We start from the raw sequence: 20,100 nt of genomic DNA on the forward strand, positions 1-20,100 counted from the left end.
TACTTTGAGGGCTGCCAGCCTTTACGGCGGGTCTGCTCCTTTCCATCGCCGTCGTGTAGTTTATCTTCATCGGCAGGTGTGTGATTAAAAAGCCAAGTTGAGTTTACATCCTTGTCTAGTAGTGCATCCGACCGCAAAGCAAGATACGACCGTTTTAGAAGATAATCGCTTATATAAACGGATGCATGACTTTACAGGCGTTCCAACGGGTGCAAATAGTTAATTTAGCTGTCCGTGAAATTGAGACGAGGACAACCACTGCGCCGTGGAGTCTAGTGACAAAACAACATATGGGGAAGAGAACACAAACCACAGCTTTTCATGAACAATAAAAATGAACATACATGTTTAATCATACAAAAAACAAACAATACAAGGCAGGATGATAGAAAAAGCCATGTCATTCCGACATCAACAACAATAATCAATAACTGCAAAAAGAAGAACAAATTGTTGTGGACACAACTTTACGGGCAAATTGTGTCGTTGCCAAAGTCAACTAAAACGGTGCTGAGATGATCGTACTTCTGTCTTGAAAAACATACGAAATGCGCATAAATGTCTGGGAGGGTCTCTTTTTTTGGTGCAGTTATGAACAATAGCCGTCATCTATCTGCTTCGACAACTATCTACATCACAGGAAGTACACAAACTGAAGGTTTGACATTTGCATCTCATCTGTACATGCATTCAAACCAAGACATCCCCAATGGCTTTCAACATTTGCTTCCTTTGCCTCCCGTGTGATTTCGTCAGTTGCATTTTTAGGGTTAGGGTTAGGGGTAGGGTCAAGATCAAGATCAAGATCCTTTTTTTAGACCTTCAAACAAATCCCCAAACCATACATTGAATGTTAAGTTGCCCGGTTTACGAATTACAGATTCAATAGCGCCGTGATATTCATTGCGTCTACGTGTCTGTTTTTAAGACACGTCACAAGGAAGCAGCGACAGCTCTGACGAAGGCCAAAGTGACAGCCGAAACTGTCAGCTAGGTAAGTGTTTTTTTCCTTCACCAAGAGACCATTGTCTGGAGAAAAAAAAAAAGAAAACCTACAACCTGAATTACAGATGCAAACAACTATTCAGACTCATTGTTTGAGACTTTCACCTATGCCACATTTTTGGTGGTTGGGAATGATGGACCAAAGTCAAAAAAACGTGGGCCGTGTTGATGGGAAAGCTTCAGTTGTGAGTAAACTCAATCCAATCAAATGTAAAAGAAACGTTCGCCGGAGGATCGTCGTGTCACGTACATAGAGCAATACAAGCAACTAGCTACTGTATCGATGGTGCGGAGCTGGCCAACACAACGTCACGTCAACGTCACTGAAAGTCTTCTTTTCCATGCTGCGAATGAAAATAAACTGCAAGACTCGCGTCTCGTTTAACACGCAGACATGGAGGTGGAAATACGGTTTTAATGACTCAAAAGACGTCACATTGGTTCCGCTCGACTGGGACCTTTTCTTGACCTCAACGCAACTGTGCCAGAGAATCTCGGTTGCCTAATCTTCTCAATGGCTTCCTTGGGATTGAAGGTGCAACCAAATAGTTCTCCTTGAATATCAACACCAAAAATGCATACCTGTTTTCGAAACAACTTGAAACGGAGGAAGCGCAGATATAATAATAATCGTCATCATCATAGTATCATAATAATAAGTGTGCGTAAGTCACAAACTATACTACTTGACTACAACTTTTTGTTTTGTTTGTTTTTAAACTCCTTCATCGAAGTTTAGGCAAGTACACAAAAGCATAAGCAAAGGCTTTAGTGAAATCATAAACACCGTAACACTTACTGTAAAAAACAAAAACAAAAAACAAAACCAAAAAATCCACATCAAGAAGCAGTTTGGCAATATAAAATGTGGAAAAAAAATTCCCATTTTTTTTAAAATCACAGTTTTCATCTGCAGACATCTTGAGGGTTTCATTAATCTTGAATACATCTTCAGATGTGAAATGAAGTCTTTTTCTTTTTCAAGTCCAATGTGTCTTGCTTGGTTCTGTACAAAACCCTGTTGTAGCTATTTGGGATATCTCCAGTTTTGATATTCTCACGATTCATCCTCATCAATTAAGTCGCTGTCCCCTTTCGAGTGAAATGACTCCACTGGCCACGGGTCCACTCGCAGATGGACAAAAGCCCATTTATGCCCAGGAAGGCCATCGAAATGTAGTTTAAAATAATCCTCATCTCCAAATGTTGTTTATTTAAAGTTTGCTCAAACGTAAAACATGCTTGGGAGTCAAAGGATTTCCTGTGAAATGAAGGGATGATGGGCGCCCAAAGGAGAAAAAAAAGATTCGATAAATATTGAAAGGTAAAGAGAAAAAAAACAGTCTATTAAGTGGCGCAATTCCATACGTACAAAATGCTTCTTCGTTAAATTAAGAGCTTTCAAAGGGGTGAAAATGACAACTTGGAAGTGCAAAGGACGTTGAAAATAAAGGGCTGGATTTACAGTGCAATCATGTGAACTTTTGAGAACGCGTGTCATCAATTCTCAATGATGTTTGGAGCGAGTTAGAAACAAAAGTCGTCAACCGGGTTTCGGGGCTTGCCGTACATCCGTTTGTGTTCTTTTCACGGCCTCGGCATCAGAAAACGGGCGTCCACGTGGCCATCGTACGAGTCAGTCCAAGGGCGAGGAGCTCTCTTTTGCTGTCACGCCTCCTATTTCGGTGGCACTGCCAAATTGGGCTTCTTCAACTTTGTTGACTGACAAACAATGGCCGACCGCGTTGCTACATGGCTACCTACCGAACCAAATCTCGCAGTCGAACCGTTTTCCAAAGCAGCAAAGTCCGAATTAGCGTTCATACGTTGACATCCGTTGTCAACTTGTTCTGCGGTCTTTTCATCCGTTGGTCAAACAAGTAGACGATGACTGCGTGTCTTTTCACCGGGCTTTCGTCATGAAGGGTCTGCGGAGCGCGGTACAGAATCGGGCGTGTGTGTCAGTCAGCGGGCGGGCGGGGGAGTGTCAGGATGGCCGCAAAGTCTTATGACGTTTTCACCAGGTCGTAGACATAAATGAGGTGGTCGTCGTCGAACTTGATGAAGTACACGGAAGGCTTGGCCTCCACCTGGTGGATGACCATGCCTGTTCGTTTGCCCCCGTCCTCTTTGGCGTATTCCACCTGTTTGCCCACCAGACTGTCCACCACCTCGCCCGGTTCCCTCTCGGCCGGGACGCTGTCATCTGCAGGCGCGAAGGAACGGAAAGTGACTTCAAAGTCATCTGACATTTCTTGTCAAAGAGCGCCAAGAAATTGTTGCGTCGACATCAGACAAAATCCCGTTTTTGATTTCAAGTTGACATGCATTTCAAAGTTACGCGTGTCCAGGGAGTCGTTCCTCGACATCTGCGATCGTCAGGATAACCCCGCCCCCCCTGCCCCACGCCCCTCTCTGACGTAGTCGGTGCCAGAGTCTAGCCCAGGGGTGGGCAAACTTTTTGGCTCGGGGGCCGCATTGACTTTTAAAATTTGACAGAAGGGCCAGGTCAGCACGAGCTATGGTACATTAAAAAAAAAAAACTGCATTTGTTGACAGTCCATATCAAACATCAACAGAACAAAAGCATGAAAGTACGGTATTACTATACTTTTTTTAATTGACAAAAGTGTTGTTGATGACCTATTTTAGCCTGTGCATCGCTGCAGATGGGTTGTGATCAGACCAGTAGAAGTAGAGCGATACAGAGGTACTAGGTGGTCGAAAAGATTGCCCCGCCCCCCCGTGTTCTGCAACTTAAAGTCAATGCGCCACCTGGCGGTGAAATGCCTGTCATTACAAGTCCAATTGAAATGAATGCAATCATTCACATCGAACCTTAATTGTGGACCAACCTTCGGCGGGCCGGATTAAAAAGACCAACGGGCCGAATTTGGCCCGCGGGCCGTAGTTTGCCCACCACTGGTCTAGCCCGACAAATACCCAATTATTTGTCGGGCAGTTTCAAGCACCATTGATGCAACTGCTGCAGTGAAAAACAGGCCAACTAGCCCCAAACCAAATTGCACTCACTCGAGTCAGGCATGATGCGGAGGTCTCCCTCTTTGAAGTCATCCAGCAGTTGGTACATGTAGAGGACCGGGTCTTTCTCATAGGTGATATAAAACCAGGTGGTCATGATGGGCGCCCGGGCCAGCACCATCCCCCGCCATTCCTCCTTTGGACCCTCCTCCGTCTCAAACATATGCTCCACCGCTTTGCCGATCATCGTATCGGCGAGATTGACGTCGGTCAGCCGGGATTTGGCTGCATGATTTCAAAATAAAATGAAGTCGTGAGCCGCTTTCCCGGCAAGTTATGCGGAGGGTAACGCTTTTAGACGGATGCGCGTTTGCACGTCAAAATTTAGCTCGATGATATAAAATCACATCACAGGCTCGTGTGCAGGGCACACGAGGTCTTGATCTCGGCTGACGCTCACCCAGTCGGTCGGGAAGCACCTCCAACCCTTGAACCCTCTCATCCTTGTGGAGCTCCAGACCGTACACGCAGTCAAAGCCATCGTACTTTATCAGATAAAGAGATGGATTCACCGGCACCTTGGTTGGGTGGGAAAGAGAGAACAACAGCCTTCGACCATCAAAGGGGGGCAGGACAACTGATTTCATGAGTCCAATTATTGATTGAGTTGCTTTGAAAGCTGAATTTCCTCCACTTAGTTGGCCACTTGGGCTGCGAGTGACCTGTCATGACGCTAACGTGATTTGATCCACTTACTGGAAATGTGAATGCCCAATGATCACGATTTGTTATCGAAAAATGTAGCGCCTTACAAGCAATCACATCTCGTTCAAAGTTTGTGCTATTAGAGGCTCGCCGTTCGCGTGAATTGAAGCAGCACTTCTCACCTGGTCGAGAACGGTCCCTTTCCATACGACGTGGCCACTTCCGTCCTTCCAGATGTGTTGGATGCGGCAGCCGACGATGTTGCGCCGTGGCTGTGACAGAACTTTGGTGGTCGGGCCCAGATTGCTCTTATGTTTCCTTCAGGAAGAATGCGAAAACGCAAAAGTGTCAACGCGAGCGGCCGTTCGAGGGGCGTCCGAAACTCTCAAAGTGCGCCCACTCACTTATTGGGATTTTTTTTCTTCATCATATTTGCAGAAACACCTGCATGCCCTGAGGGGAAGCAACACGACAGCAGAGTCGACAGCGATGCATCATACTGTCAATGATTGCAGAGTAGATGGAAAATCTCGAGTCCGGCACACATAGCGTGACGCAAACGTTCACGTCGGACCTGTATCAGCAGTGTCTCTGTGATCCGGAGTGCTCTTCATTCATCTGGAGGCAGGGAGGCAGCCAGGCTGCCCGGCTACGATGTCAAATGTACGCTCCAAGGCTGGAGGGGGCGGAGGAAAACATAACGGTTCCAAATAATCCAATCTCCAAATGTTCTATTCAGCGCCATGTGAAGCCAGAAGATGCAATCGGTATCTCGGTGGAGCTTCGCTGATGAACAGAACCGATTCCAACAAAGCGCACAGGTCACGCTCATGACTGGCAGCCTGCCAACCGGCGGCCTTCCCTCTAAGCTTGCTCGACAGAGGCAGGAACTCTTAAGAGTGAGCCGGCGCCACAAACGAAAAACCCCGCATCGGAGTGAATCCGTGATCGGGAATATTATTTTCGCTCACAAGCGTTTTAACACGTCAAGCTTTCTGACGTGGTGGGCAATAAAGCCTCAAAACGAGTCACGTGAGGAAAATATCACAGGAGCGATCTTTGAAAAATGTTGCGGCGCCCTTTACTGAAGTACGGCTGTACCATTTCATCGTGAAACGGATCCAAAGGCGTATTCTGGACCAATGTGTAGCGTCACGCACCACGACGTAATCAAAGCCAGCACAGAAAAGCGCAGCCTGCAAAGCATTATGGACGAATCTTGTTAAAGGGGAAGTCGAGTCAAAAATGTTCCGAGCTGCCCACTCGTCGAAACGCGGCACTCTGATGAAGGATTGCGTTTGTGGAACATGAATGAAGTCGTGAACTCGACCGGTTTTGATCCATTCCAGGCGACGGACATTTTGTCACTCGCTGTCGACTGAAAATGACATCACGGTGACTGAAGGGCTGCGCTTGCAAAAGTCACGTGACCAAACTGGGAAAACAGGTGCGCAATGATTGGTCGCCGCCCGAGCCCCGAGGCACTGCCACGTCGACATCAAGCGGCAAAATGGCCGACCGTCTCCAGGGATGGATAAGGAAGCGGGAGCTTTATCCTGCTGAAGTCATATTTCACAAACGCAATATTCATCCAGCCGAAATTCATGTTTAGACCAGCTGACGAAAATGGGTTTTCGTTCTTCAGTGTCATCGTGGCTAACCGGGTCAAGTACCGACGGAGCTCTCCATCCGTCACTGACCGACGTCGCTTTTGCTGATGACTGACAGTAATCCGGTCTCACGCGTTTGTCGGCGGGGGTTTCTTATCGAGCACTCGAAGAAATGATTTGGCAGTACTTACATGCGTCTGTCATTAGATGTTAAGTCGTGTTCCGGGTGTCCACGATTCCGGCTGTTGTCGGGCTGCACATAAATCCGGAGCAGACCTGTGACATTAAAGCACAGCCCCGGCCCGTCAACCGGATTTTGATCGCAACAGAAATTTGGACAATAAGACCAAATGCTGTGGAAACGGGGGAACGAGAAGTACGGCTTTTACTGTTGTGCCAAATTTGGACAGGAAAAACAAAAACGGGATCAAACTGTGAACAGAGTGACAAGGTGTCCTTAAGATTCTCGATGCATGACCGCGACGACGACGACGACGGGTGGTAGCTGTTGGTAAAGCGGAAACTTTTTTGTTTGTTTGTTTTTAAAGCACAGAAACGCGCTTATCCCAGCTCGTTACCCGCAGAGGCAAGCAACCTTCGAGAAACACAGGAGACATTTTGCAGCGTTTGACTGCGGCTGGTGGTGATTTCGCTCCTGTCTTGTTGCCCCGGGCAACGTGTGATTAGTCATCTGTTGCCGTTGTCCTGGACTGAAACGGCTCAATGTCATCTTGTGCAGCAGTGAAACCAGAAAGGGGAGCTGGAAGGGGGGGCGGGGGGTGGGGCGGATTCGACCAGCGAGCAAACCTCAATCATTAAACTGTAGGTTTCAGATGTGACAGGTGTCAAACTCACGGCCCGGGGGTCAGATCTGGTCCGCGAAAGCCAATCAAACATGTCAACTTCCGTGATGCTTGCTAAAATCGAGAGTTAGGCGGTGTTTTCAGTCAAGTCTCGCTCTCTCTCTGCGCGCTCGGTACAATATGAGCAACGCAATTAATGAATTGAATTACATTGAGTCTTTACTTGGTACCAGCCAATGCTCAGCACCCAGCAATTCCAAGTCAGCAGTGTTCGTAAAACGCCACAAGGTGACAGTATCACTCTGAAAACACGATCACGTTGCCGCTCCGTGACATGGCTGACGTGGTGAAGCCCTTTCGGTTTCCAAATGCGTTGGGCACCTTCTCTCCCACCTGGACCACACTAAGGAATGCTACTTAAAACCTTTCCTGTGTAGACATTGAAGACTTGATAAAGATGGCAGTTACAGCCTTGATTACAATAAATGCATTCACTTTATGGGGGGGCGGGGGGTCTTTTTGCAATTAGAACAAAGACCTAAAAGTCAGGCAGTCTGACAAAATGGATTGTGTTTGACTTCAGAAGATCCACCGTCACTCACGAGTTATGTTGTGTGCAAATCAAGTCGAGTTACGCAGTTCACAACGTTGGACAACGCTCACAAATACTCAAAATCCTGATTCGGAATCTCGCTCCGCGACCGGTTTGGCCTTCTGACATAAGGTCACACAACAAACGCCTTCCAAATGATTTTCAAGAGACCTATGAAGAACTGAGGTCATTGTGGCTCCTCGGGGTTCTCTGACTGTGACAGCCAAAGTCTGACTGATGCCTCGAAAAGCTTTCCTGTTCCTTTTGATCGGATACTGGTCATATTTAGTCTTGACCAACAATTAAAACACACCAATTCTGCATTGTGTGTTTCCAATGGCTGCTGCATTTCTTTGTTATGACCTTGCTGAAGAATGTGACTATGACGACCAGGAACATAACAATCATGAAGAATGATGAAAAAGAAGCTTCTCTTCAAATTGATGGAGGCCATTTCAAAACTAAAAGTGCGTGGAGACTTGCAATACGGTAAATGGATGTGGCAAATGACTGCATAGATCCTTTATTACCGGTTTGCTCTCAGGACAGCTGTCTGACTGCTTTACCTCCAGAATCTCAACTTCAAAGTTGACCATTAATTACAAAGGCGGCTCGGGGCAAACGTAGCAAACACCATTGGAGGTTTGCAAGGCATTGAGCAAAAACAAAATACAACAGCACGTAATGCTCAGACAATAAGATAATGCCCATGCAGTAAACATTTTCTGTTGTGTGACAAATGTTGCCTGCATTCTTTTCTAATTGCTTGGTGAAATAAGGTTGCTCGAACTGTTTGACCAATGCAAAGCTATCGGGCCGAGAAAATGTGAACTATACAGACATCATCCCCAGTGACTGAGAAACGAGCAAGCAGGTTCTGCAGGGCCAGCGTCAGCCATGTTGCTCGCTTGATTTACTCTCGATTGTTTCGACACGCATACACCAGCCAGATAACGGGGGTGTGAATGGGTTGGCGGGACAGAGGGATTGTCCAAAAGAGGAAAGACATAAATACTGCGGGAAGAAAGAAAGCAGCAGACGGAGATCGTGCTCAGGCTGTCTGCGGCTGCTGCTGCTGCTGCTGCTGCCCGCGGCCCCTCCCCCGCCAGCCGCCACACCAACCGACTGCGAGAGGACGCCCCATGCCAAAACGAACGCACAGTGTTTTTGTTTTGGGCGGTTTACCCGCAGCTTGACACGCTGTCTGAGCGCCAGGTGCGCGTTCGCCTCGTTCTTACCGTTCTTATTTTTCACCAGTGGGTCCGGAATAGGACTGCGGTGAGTTGTCTCGCCTTCGGCTGACGGTCTACAGAACCCGTTCCGAATTCTCGGGAACGCGCAGCGACTGCACGGCCATCTCGCCATGGAAAGTTAAAACAGCTCCATGGCAGTTCTGCGAAAGCCTTTCAAAATAAGATAGTGTGTCTAATGTCGTTTATGAAATTGAACATTGATCTATTCAAGAAGAATCTTCTGTTTCACTGACACACATTTGATGGTATTTAGTTTCCATCCAACAAATTCGTTAGAGAAATGGAGACCATCAGTTGTGGGTGCCGACCACGTCAAATACTTAAATTGATTTTTCGGGTATTGTATCTGCTCTTTGAATGTTTATTTGTCTGATGACTTTTTGAAAGTAGATGTTTGTACTTTCTACTCCTTACTTTGTCAACAGGGTTGCTATTTTTGAAAACCTCTGAGATGATGTAAAAATATAGAATGATGATTGATTGATTTCTTGATTGAAAAGCAAAACATCTGCTCAGGGTAATTCTTGACTAAGCACACAGTGATAGCCATAGCATGCTCTCTCTCTCTCTCTCTAGATGTATTTATGTTCTTTACTATTTGGGGAGGCACAATCTAGCTTGAAATCTAAAATGAACGAGCTGAGCAATTGTAATGTCGCCAAGACGTTAGCTCTTACTTTTCTTTACAGACTCCGTTCCGGTCGGAGAGTTGCGGCTTCACCATATTCACTTTCTCTCCCCACCCTGGCCGAGCTCTGCCAAATAGTGCAAGCTGGAAGAAGAGCGTGGCACATAACGCTTTTCTCCTTGCTTAATTGTGTTCCAACCTTCTGTAGAATGCGGAGAAAGGAGGAGGAGAGCTTCTGAGTGCTAGAGAGACTGGCATACGGCACGAAAGGAAGACTACCCTTTAAACAGTAATATTTCTGGTAGTTAATTATTTATAACTATTTTCAAACGTTATTGAAACCCAAAACATGAATCTGCTGTCGTTCAACCACAACAAAACATTGGCATTATAATAACTACATGCGCTCTTGGGGTTTTACTTTCATTAATTTCACTAATTTGTCTTTGTGGCAATTTTTAATTCCCACAATTGGTGTGGATGACTAAATAGGCTAATAATGAAATGAAAATCAGTAAAAGCAAATATCTATCCGTCCATTTTCCCGTAGCGCGTATCCCAGGGTCGCGGGTGTGCGGGAGCCCAAGAGTAAATACTGTTTTATTACATACATTGAATGATCTAAAACACCACATTCAGGTAAATTCTATCATTTAACATTTGTGTTTACATGTATGTTGGATTAGCATGTCTGTTGTCAGCACGTTTCCTACTATTTTCTTCAGATTATTTTCCAGGACTTTTTCATCGATTACATGCCTCATTTTGAGAACGACGTGTGGCCGGCATCTCTTGCAGCTCCTGGTAGGTACACACAAACACGCGCACACACATTCGCAGGCACCACCACAGCCATTTACACGTGATCAGATTAAAGGACCTCTGTACATTTTCGTCTGTTGCTGCCGTACCAACCGGAATACACGTTTCCTTTCAAAGTAACACCAAACAACCAAATGCACTAACGCGAATCGATGGGCCACGATCGATGTCAGTCTTCCATTTTAAACTAGAATCTTAACAAACAGAATAATTCAGTGATATCACTTTACTGTGTTTACTGAATGAGTAAATGATTGTGACGGAGTCGCCTTTATTTAATCAATGTTTTTACATATTTAACCCGGTTTAACATGTCAACAGGTTATGTGTTTTACGCGATGTGTAACACGGGTTTGTGTACAAAACAAATGTAATCAATACATACTGTACCGCAAAGATGCGAATCGGTTTATCTTTTGACCGCAAATTAAACTTTAAAAAAACCGGAAGTCTTGTGCTCCCTCTGACCAACTTGATGGTGTGAGTGAATGCACCAGTCTCAATGTAGTGAACTGCTTGCCGAGTGCTGACCGATCTAATCTGATGGAGTAACTACCCACGCTGAGACGTTGTGGAGATTATTTTATTATTGCTTGCATCCGGTTATTAACCCCTTCGCTCGGTCTCGCCTCCTCGGGGCACGTTTTAAGGTGACATCCTGGAAGCACCCGGAGAACCGCGGATATCAACGCGGCGAGGATGCTTCGTCACCGGCGGCAAGTGTGAAGAGATGGCGGGGGAACCGCCGGCGGGCACCGGCCGAGTGGTTCTTGTCAAGAAGATCATCATGAAGGACGGAGCCGCGGTGGGTAGATGACACGACCTGCTTATATCATTTTGCATCAACATGACGATCAATAATGTCCTTATTTCACCCTGCACGTGTTATATTGTAAATGTAACGATTTGGCCTGAAAAGGGATCACCGGTTAACATTCCCGTCTCTCAATTGATTTGTAATAATGTCATGATTTCATTTGTGGAATTCCTTTTTTCATTGTAAAAAACCACACCGCCTGACTCATATTAGCACGCTCCATTCGAGGTTCCGAACGTGTGTTCGAATGCAAGATGACATCAGGCAATTTAATTGTCGTTATAAAACGAAAGCGGATAAGGAGGCCCACATTGTGGGATTTTTGGGATCGATCAGTCGGCTGAGAACAGAGCGGTGGTGATGTGCTCGGGATGGAGCCATTATCTGTTACATAACCGCACTGCCTGGCACACGCGGCGTTCTGTGGCAGCCTGCACTGTCTGCACCCTCTCGATGCTCAAGCGTCCATTTTAACATCGCCGCACTGGACTCTATCGACCCCGTGTCGCACCATTGCATGGTCGCAAACGTTCTCTTGCTGATCATTTGAGACGTCATTTTGAATTTGACGAGCCCCCTTTGTCTGATCGCATCGAATTTCGTGTACAGCTGGTTCGATAAGAAAATGACATCATCTAATTGCTGCATGCCACGAGCGTCGACAGAAGAACAAAGATGCATTATTTGTCGTGGAGTAAATCTATTTTTCTGACCGATTAAGTGAAAATGTATCATTTCTAGCAGCACACCCGATGATCCCGAACAGCACACAAATCATTGTCAATTGCTGATGAAAAGATATTGTGCTTTAACGTTTGATCAAGTTTTATATATACACTGTGTGTATATACTGTATATATATGCATATATATACTGTATGCATATATATATATATATAATACCCCCCAGATCAGTCATTTTATTTCAAGACTTTTATCAAATGTATAGTTTGAACCCCTAACCCTGAAATGCTTTGTAATAGAGTAAAAACAAAACAAAAGCAGAATGGCAGAGGAAAAGACATCTGCTGAAATTTGTTTTTCTGTCTGTTGACTCAATTTAGTTATTGATTTTTGACTCAAGACCACGGCTCTTGCTGTGTGATTTTCTTGAATGTCGCATGCCGCAGTTCTCCACTTGTCGCTGATCTTGTGAGGCAACTTCTTGATGACGTTGAGCCTATCGGTTGGGGTTCTCAAGTCACCTCAATTTTCTACGTCGGCCCTCCATGGCAGTACACCATCCACATCGGAGCAAATCGGATGCTTCTGACTTCATAATCTGTGGCCATGACAATATTTTGTTCACATGTGGCGATGCGATATGATGTTCATATACAAAATGTTCACTGAGTGTCATATCCTGTTTGACTTGCAGTCCTCCTTTATGAACGTTCACTGCGACGGTTGACACAATTAGATTATATGCCTCGTTGAACTACAGCACTTGCGTTAATTTGAATATGCTTTGCGTGTGTGTGTGTGTGTGTGTGTGTGTGTGTGTGTGTGTGTGTGTGTGTGTGTGTGTGTGTTTTAGCTTCAACAGGGTATAGGCCGACCCAGCGTGTACCATGCCGTTGTGGTCATCTTCCTGGAGTTCTTCGCCTGGGGTTTGCTGACCACACCCATGCTCACGGTGAGTAACGGGAACGGTGTTGTGTCTGAGGGGAGGCGGAAGACTCCATCACAGATTTGTGACATCGCGGCGGTGTAGGGACTACTCGCCACTTCTCAGTGACGTCATCTTTGGCCCGTTTTATGAACCGCTGTCGAGAATAGTACTTTGCTTTGGAGTAGGCCGCAGTGTGAGTCCTCAGAGCCATTTAAACCTTGCTCGCTAATGTATTGACATCATTTGAATGATGGGGTTGGAGCTTTTTTTTTTTTTTTTAAGTAGCAATGAGAGGATATTGCTTTTGTTTATTTTAGTAACTTCCGAAATGACTTTGTGAATGTGGATGTCTTTCTGTGTAGGTGTTACATGAAACGTTTCCACAGCACACGTTCCTGATGAATGGACTCATTCAAGGAGTGAAGGTAAAAATGGGTTTTTAAAAACGTTCCGTTCTTCAACACTCAATAAAGATCAATCAGTCGGTTCTGAACGTCCATTTTGCAAATCATTGGCTTGGAATTAAAAGCAAACGACCCGGGTTACTGCAAATTGTAAACGACTGGCGTAATGAGAGCCAGCTTGTGTTGCCAGCTTTCTGTTCGAGTTCATTTGCACACCCTAAGACAGAATGTAACACAAATGACCAGTTTTGCTCAGACCGTTTGTGACCATTTTTTAACCAGAGATCGGGTAGATGATCATCTACTGTTGCGATGACCTTTGCTGTCTCTTCCTCTCAAGGGTCTTTTGTCGTTCATGTCTGCCCCTCTGATTGGTGCGTTGTCGGACGTGTGGGGGAGGCGCTCATTCCTTTTGGTCACCGTCTTCTTCACCTGCGCCCCAATCCCCCTCATGAGACTCAGCCCCTGGTAGGTCACTGTCTGGTCACCTTGCATAATTGCAATGGCTCCATTACTATTCGCACATTGCACTGACTCCCTTTGGTGTGCCGCATATACATTTCTCTTTAACGCTCCAAGTCACATTTATGACGTGGTTTTTATAGAGCCTGTGTTGCGTGTTTAAGCAATCAACCAGCAACGTTGATCTTTGCATCACTACAAGTGGACAACGCGACTGACTGTCTTACTTGTGGCTTTCTTCACAAATGTCTCTGCGATGCCACTCGTAACTGCGTGGTGAAGAGACTTCTTTCCTCGTCCTCTTCCAGGTGGTACTTCGCCATGATCTCCATGTCAGGAGCGTTCTCGGTCACCTTCTCTGTCATCTTTGCCTACGTTGCAGATGTGACCGATGAAAGGGAGAGGAGTACAGCTTACGGGCTGGTAAGCACTGGCATTTCATTGTCCTCTCCCTTTTATTTCGTGTATTTTGTTGACAAAGGCATGCTAACCGCCGCCTTTTTCATTCATCGCTGTGACTGGAGGGGGGGGGGGGAGGACTTACGGGATCTTTCCCAACTGTAGCGTGACTTTTACAAAATGACTCATCGCTGCAATTTGTCATCCTTGAAAATGGCGTTTTTCCCCTCCTCCTCTCCTCCATTGGTGGCAGGTGTCCGCCACGTTCGCCGCGAGCCTGGTGACCAGCCCGGCCATCGGGGCGTATTTGTCCGCATGGTATGGAGACAACCTGGTGGTTCTGGTCGCTACGCTGATCGCGCTGGTCGACATCTGCTTCATCCTGCTCGCCGTGCCCGAGTCTCTGCCGGACAAGATGAGGCTCAACACCTGGGGGGCGCCGATATCCTGGGAGCAAGCCGATCCCTTCGCTGTAAGTGCCGCAACTCTCCATCCGTCCACGATCCAAGCCGTGGCTTAGCCCCCCCCCCCCCCTCCCACGGACGCCCCTACCCCGGCTGGCTTCGGTTCAGGAGGAAGGGGGACAGCACCCTCAACCGGTTGTGTGGACTTGTGAGTTGATGAGTGACGTCCCCATTGACCGGATTGAGGCTGCCGGCATGCTGAAACGGGAATATCGTCACTGGCGTTGGATGGTCGGATAACAAACTGCCGTTTTCTAACACTCGTTTTGTTGGCGCGTTGCCTCACATTCCCCACCATTTTCAATACAAGGAACGATGAACATTTCCTGTCCTATTTGGCTCTCTCTCTCTCACTTTCCTGCCGGCTCCGGTCCGTCTCCGTATCGCTTCCGGGATACAGTCCTCGACGAGGGGGGGGGGGGGGCGCCTAGGACAATGATACGGCTCAGACTGCGAATGTCACATGACCAAGCTGAGAAAATTGCGATGTCATTTTCAGTCAACAGCAAGTGGCAAAATGGCCGCCCCATTAGCTGGATAAAAACCGCTGGATTTTGCTACTAAACTCGTGGGGCCACATACAACGTATTAAAGATAAAGAACATTTTTGAGTTGACTTCCCCTTTAAGTGCTTGGGTCTTGTATTTCCCGCCTTTCAATTTTTCTTTTTTCTGTCTGTCTCCATCAGTCTCTGAGGAAGGTGGGTCAGGACCCCACAGTCCTACTCATTTGTATCACAGTGTTCCTGTCATACTTACCAGAGGCGGGACAGTACTCCAGCTTCTTCCTCTACCTGCGACAGGTAACACACTAGAACAATTTTTTTTGGGGGGGGGGGGTCACGACACATTTTTGTTGTAAGTTTTGCCAATATTCCATCAGCATGTTTAATTCACCGATACTTTTGTAAAATCCCTGCAGGTCGTCAATTTCTCCTCGACAACAATTGCTGTTTTTATTGGAGTTGTCGGAATCCTGTCCATTGTGGCACAGGTAACGCAAACACGCAAGAAGATATTTGCATTACAGCTCGTGACGGGAAATAAGGAAACCAAAAAAATGTAAAAAACAAACAACTCGTCATACAACACTTTAATATACTTTTTTGTGGTTGGTGGTCGCCGTCAACGTACTTGGTAGCAGGGCTGGGCGACACTAATAAAAAACAGGGCTTATTAATTGCTTCCCCCTCCGCCCCCCATCCCTCAACCGACTGCCTTTTCAAAAATTGACCAGTGAGTTTAATTACCGCTGAGAAACAGACAACAGAAGCGGAATCATGTTGACATGATTTTGTGCAAGACGAGAAAGAATCAGACGGTGAAGTTGATCAAGGATCTGGTTCACTTACAATTATTTACAATTGTATAATAATAGCAATAATAATAATAGGGGTTTTTTTTCTCTCTTATTAACTCTTGTACTGAACCTCTTCGAATATGCATCCGGACCTCAACTGGTGTCTCTGTTTTCCCTCTTTAGACGCTTGTACTCACACTGCTGATGCGGACTCTGGGTAATAAAAACACTGTTCTGTTGGGTCTGGGCTTCCAGATTCTTCAACTGGCCTGGTATGGCTTTGGATCAGAGCCTTGGTGAGATTTGTCAATGAATCAAGCCCCCCTGTCTCACTTAGTAGCCAAAGTTTGCAGCCGGCCCGATTGTTGGGTTTTCGCCACGACTCAGCCATCGGTTTTAACAGTCACACCAACAGTTTTGCTCGTTGCAAAGAAACGTCAAACATGTTTCAAATTTGATGATGGCGGGAAAAGCTGTTTGCAAGCCGTAAAACCGAATGTCTGGCAAAGCGTCTTTGCAACTCTGCAGAAAACCCCCCCACAATGTTCGCTAACACTCGCAAGCCTTGGCTGCTGACCTCCTTCAGGCTTTAGGTTTTTTTTTTTTTTTTTTTTTTTTGTCTGTGAACATCTCCCCTGTTCGGACGGTCTGTTAAGAATGCCTCAGCCTCCCCCTCCCCTCCTTCAAATCCTTCTTTTTTTTTTTCTGATGCATGCATTGTGTTTATGTGAACAGGATGATGTGGGCCGCCGGCGCCGTGGCCGCCATGTCCTCCATAACCTTCCCTGCGGTCTCAGCTCTGGTGTCGCAGTCTGCCGATCCCGATAAACAAGGTGACGACGAGACTTTCCCGCCTTTTTCTGCCGTGATGTCATCGCCCTCACTGTGCCAGTACCGAGATTGGCGACGGGTCTCATCATGTTCTCGACAGCGTTGAGAGTTGCACAGCGGCAATCTGTTCTGAGCAGTTCAACGAGTTGAACGATTGACCCGAGTTTGTCTGTGTGCGCAGGTGTGGCTCAGGGAATGATCACGGGGATCAGAGGTCTGTGCAATGGTTTAGGTCCAGCGCTGTATGGATTCATCTTCTTCCTCTTCAATGTGGAGCTGAACACCATGGACCCCATCCAGGGAGACTTTGACCCCTTGCCCCTTCACAGTCCCACTGAGGTACAAGCGCTCAAAGAAACGAAAGGCACCCACGACCGCGAAGGGCATTGTGTTATTCGTCGACGAGTTGAAAATCTTGACTTGCCACGACAAGTTATTTACAGCACCGAAGGGCGCAATGGGGTTCGAGTTATGGGAAGCCAATTAAAAAAAAAAAAAAATCCTGTTTCTTTTAGCAAACGCTCATCCCGGGCCCACCTTTCCTTTTGGGGGCATGTACGGTGGTCGTCGCCTTCCTGGTCGCTCTCTTCATCCCGGAGAAGCCCTCCTCCGCCTCTTCGTCATCTCAGCTGCCGCTGAGTGACAAGCCGCGGCCAGCGAGCAAAGAGTCGCTTTCCTCGCTGGCGGGCATCCATATTAACACACCTCTCCCGGGCAGCGACGAAGAAACCCCCGCCGCCACCAGCGATGAAGATTTTGAGCCCCTGCTGCAGGACAGTATTGTTTGACGGACCAGCGGAAAGACCGCCGCGTGCGGGATTCAACGTTGTCATTTGGTCGATTGGCATTTTGTTCAAAAGAAGAGCGCGTTTCCATTGCTGTCGGGTGAGTAAAAATACAGTACCTCATATTGTCTGACGTTTGACAGTAAGACGCATTGATGCTTCGCCAGAGGGCTCGGAGCAGCATTCCGCCGCTCGCTGAGCGGCAGAGCCAGCAGTTGCTTTCGCAGAGCGGCGGGTGCACACGCGAAGCTGGCGTTTCACCGGAATCAAGTGTTTGGTTGAGAAAAGGAGGTTGTGACCAAAACGGACCGCGCTGATAAGGACACCAGCATTTGATTCGATTGAAAGGGGAAACGTCGATATTTTACTCACGTTTCTGGTGATTTTGTAGAGTGGGATGATTGTTGTTTATCTTGATGCTTATAGTAGAAGATTTTTTTCCTTTTTTGGGGGGGGAAGTTATCATATTCAGCTCTATCTTTTTAAAGCTGAATTATACCGATGCTAGTCTTTTTTTTTTTTTTTTTTTTTTTAAATGGGAACTGTACGTCTGCAACATATTTAAAGCTGCTAAAGTTTCAGTGTTGATTTGTAAATTTCTACTCGGTAAGGGAAAAACAAGATCCGAGAAGCTATAATATACCGGAAGATGATTGAGCCAAATCATAAAATCTTGCATTTTCCATTCCATCAATCCATCCTTTCATCTTCTTCCCCTGATCTGGATTGGATAAGCTTTATTGTCAAATGCACTGTATGTGTAACATACAGCGCAAATGAAATTTCTTCCCTCCCAACATAAAACAATCTGAGCTTTGGATCAACGGGGCAGCTGCCCGAATCACAAAAGCTCAAACTTCCTTGTCCCCAGCCACTTGGTCCATCTCTTCCAGGGCAGCTGTGAGACACTCTCTCTCCAGCATGTACCGGAGGGGCGTCTGCTTGTCATTGAAGTCCGTTTCCATGTTGGGGACACTACCTCAGACCACACTCAACCTGTTTACTCATTACTTATTTGATCTGTTTTAGAATATATTTAAAATCGATGTCTGAAAGTACTTTTGAGTATTTGAAAAGGACCGTGACATTATTTTTGCATACATTCTGGTGCTAGCTCAATATAAGATGACATATTCTGAACGTGAGACTGCGACTCATGCAATATATGACCACCTTGTTACAAATATGTATTCTCAACATCGCACCAATTTCGGCATCATCTGTGAATGTGCTCCCACTTTTTCCTTTTTACTCACCACACACAGACACAACCATAATTTTTTGGTTTTGCACAGAAGCAAAATGTCTTTGTCACTTTGCAACTGAGTGCATCTTTACAATGCAAGGTTGGTATCATGTTTGTACTTGATGAAAACTAGAGAAAAGACTGACCAAGGAATGTCCACAAGTTTAACTGTAGATAAGAGGCACAGTGTACAGAAGTCTTTGCTTTATGACTGAAAATTGTAACTGAACATGCGAATGATTGGGTCGTTGAAATTGTTATTATGAAGATTTGGTGTCCTGTGTAACTCACTGACACAATATGAACGGGGACTAAACTCTGGCACGCTGAGAGATGAACGATATTATCGGAAATCCATCATTTGAAGATAGGATTTTTAGTTAAGAAACTAATACTTGAGCAGGGAGGGGTTGGGGGCGTTTCCCGGAACTCACTGAGTAAAAATAATTGAGTAAAATAGTCATGTTTTCACCATCAACATTTTCGTGGACTCTTCGCTTTGAAAGACGCTAACTTTACAGTTGGAATAAACTGCCACCAAGACAACAATATTTCAGCATATCATACATGCATCGTGGCATCCAAAAATAGACAACTGTTGATTGTGGGGGGGTTTTTCTCTCAAAATTTCCAAACTCGTATCACAAGTATCGATGCAAATCTGCACCGTGTCATTTGATTGTTAACCACTTTAATGAAAGTTCTTCCGCGGTCAAAGTGTCCCAACACTGAAATACTGTACATGGATTTAAATGTTTGTGATTAACTGTACATGGAATTCACTGTAAATAAAATATGTGTTCGGCCATATTGTTGATCACCTGATAATTAAACCATAATTGGACACCATCTTAAATGAGTCCGTCTGAGCTTGTTGTGTTTGTACTTTTGTGTCATTACGGATGTAATTGACCGTTTGACGGATTTCTATTCAGGAGTTTACACATGCAAGGGCATCGCCAGGGAATTGAAGCGCTGGGGAAAAAAATGAAAGTAAAAAGCCCCTCTTTATCATTGAAACTACTATTTTTGCCTGTTTCTTTTTGTATTTGTTACTCACTTGTATTCTTTGGTATTCGACTCAGCATGACTTAGTTTGTTAGTTTGTTCTTGGTTTTACTGTTTGGTGCTTTCTTTGAATTATCTGTTCATATTTCAATCTATTTTCTAGGGCAAATATAGTCACAGGAACTCAGTCTTTATCACTTATGACCAACCTCTGCATAAACATTGATAAAATTCTGATTTTGTGCAGAAAATAAGCTTCTCTCAAGTAACTATAAATGGACAAACTCTATATAAGATTAAGACCCTGAGTAATACAACTTGATGATTTATTAATCATGCTTATTTTAGTTTTTAAACATCTCCAAAATATGGGA

The 20,100-nt window shown here is 45.6% G+C and overlaps 2 protein-coding genes across 4 annotated transcripts; one reads left to right on the plus strand and one right to left on the minus strand.

The window, feature by feature from the left end:
• Nucleotides 1-329: 329 nt before the first annotated feature.
• Nucleotides 330-9,082, minus strand: LOC147191398 (spindlin-Z-like). 2 transcript variants are annotated; one of them, XM_086134287.1, is made up of 8 exons: nucleotides 8,936-9,082; nucleotides 6,494-6,578; nucleotides 5,267-5,368; nucleotides 5,097-5,136; nucleotides 4,875-5,010; nucleotides 4,448-4,565; nucleotides 4,039-4,272; nucleotides 330-3,211 (listed from the first exon to the last, which is right to left on the minus strand). In XM_086134287.1, exons 3-8 carry the CDS (start codon nucleotides 5,304-5,306, stop codon nucleotides 3,012-3,014), a joined length of 768 nt encoding a protein of 255 aa, XP_085990413.1. In that variant the 5' UTR covers nucleotides 5,307-5,368; nucleotides 6,494-6,578; nucleotides 8,936-9,082; the 3' UTR covers nucleotides 330-3,011. The 2 variants fall into 2 exon arrangements, with proteins under 2 accessions (XP_085990413.1, XP_085990411.1); XM_086134285.1 differs by having other exon boundaries at nucleotides 5,097-5,145.
• Nucleotides 9,051-19,567, plus strand: LOC147191399 (solute carrier family 71 member 1-like). Of its 2 annotated transcripts, none has more exons than XR_015103412.1 (14): nucleotides 9,051-10,382; nucleotides 11,051-11,205; nucleotides 12,754-12,852; nucleotides 13,191-13,253; nucleotides 13,573-13,700; nucleotides 14,003-14,117; nucleotides 14,347-14,565; nucleotides 15,246-15,359; nucleotides 15,479-15,550; nucleotides 16,040-16,152; nucleotides 16,592-16,689; nucleotides 16,869-17,026; nucleotides 17,203-17,572; nucleotides 17,640-19,567. XR_015103412.1 is itself a non-coding variant. In XM_086134284.1 (14 exons), exons 2-14 carry the CDS (start codon nucleotides 10,334-10,336, stop codon nucleotides 17,473-17,475), a joined length of 1,656 nt encoding a protein of 551 aa, XP_085990410.1. In that variant the 5' UTR covers nucleotides 9,051-9,879; nucleotides 10,304-10,333; the 3' UTR covers nucleotides 17,476-19,567. The 2 variants fall into 2 exon arrangements, 1 of the variants encoding a protein (XP_085990410.1); XM_086134284.1 differs by having other exon boundaries at nucleotides 9,051-9,879; nucleotides 10,304-10,382; nucleotides 17,203-19,567.
• Nucleotides 19,568-20,100: the final 533 nt, after the last annotated feature.

The sequence above is a fragment of the Hippocampus guttulatus genome, chromosome 17, assembly GCF_054856545.1.
Source record: "Hippocampus guttulatus isolate MCC_2025c chromosome 17, RoL_Hgut_1.0, whole genome shotgun sequence".
NCBI lineage: Eukaryota > Metazoa > Chordata > Actinopteri > Syngnathiformes > Syngnathidae > Hippocampus > Hippocampus guttulatus.

Coding starts and splice junctions, on each gene's coding strand:
- LOC147191398 (XM_086134285.1), bottom strand. CDS start 5,306: ATGAAGAGCACTCCGGATCACAGAGACACTGCTGATACAG. Junction 5,146..5,266: donor CAGAGACACTGCTGATACAG/GTCCGACGTGAA, acceptor GCTTCCCCTCAG/GGCATGCAGGTGTTTCTGCA. Junction 4,566..4,874: donor AAGGGACCGTTCTCGACCAG/GTGAGAAGTGCT, acceptor CACCCAACCAAG/GTGCCGGTGAATCCATCTCT.
- LOC147191399 (XM_086134284.1), top strand. CDS start 10,334: ATGCCTCATTTTGAGAACGACGTGTGGCCGGCATCTCTTGCAGCTCCT. Junction 10,383..11,050: donor GGCATCTCTTGCAGCTCCTG/GTAGGTACACAC, acceptor GCACGTTTTAAG/GTGACATCCTGGAAGCACCC. Junction 13,701..14,002: donor CTCATGAGACTCAGCCCCTG/GTAGGTCACTGT, acceptor GTCCTCTTCCAG/GTGGTACTTCGCCATGATCT.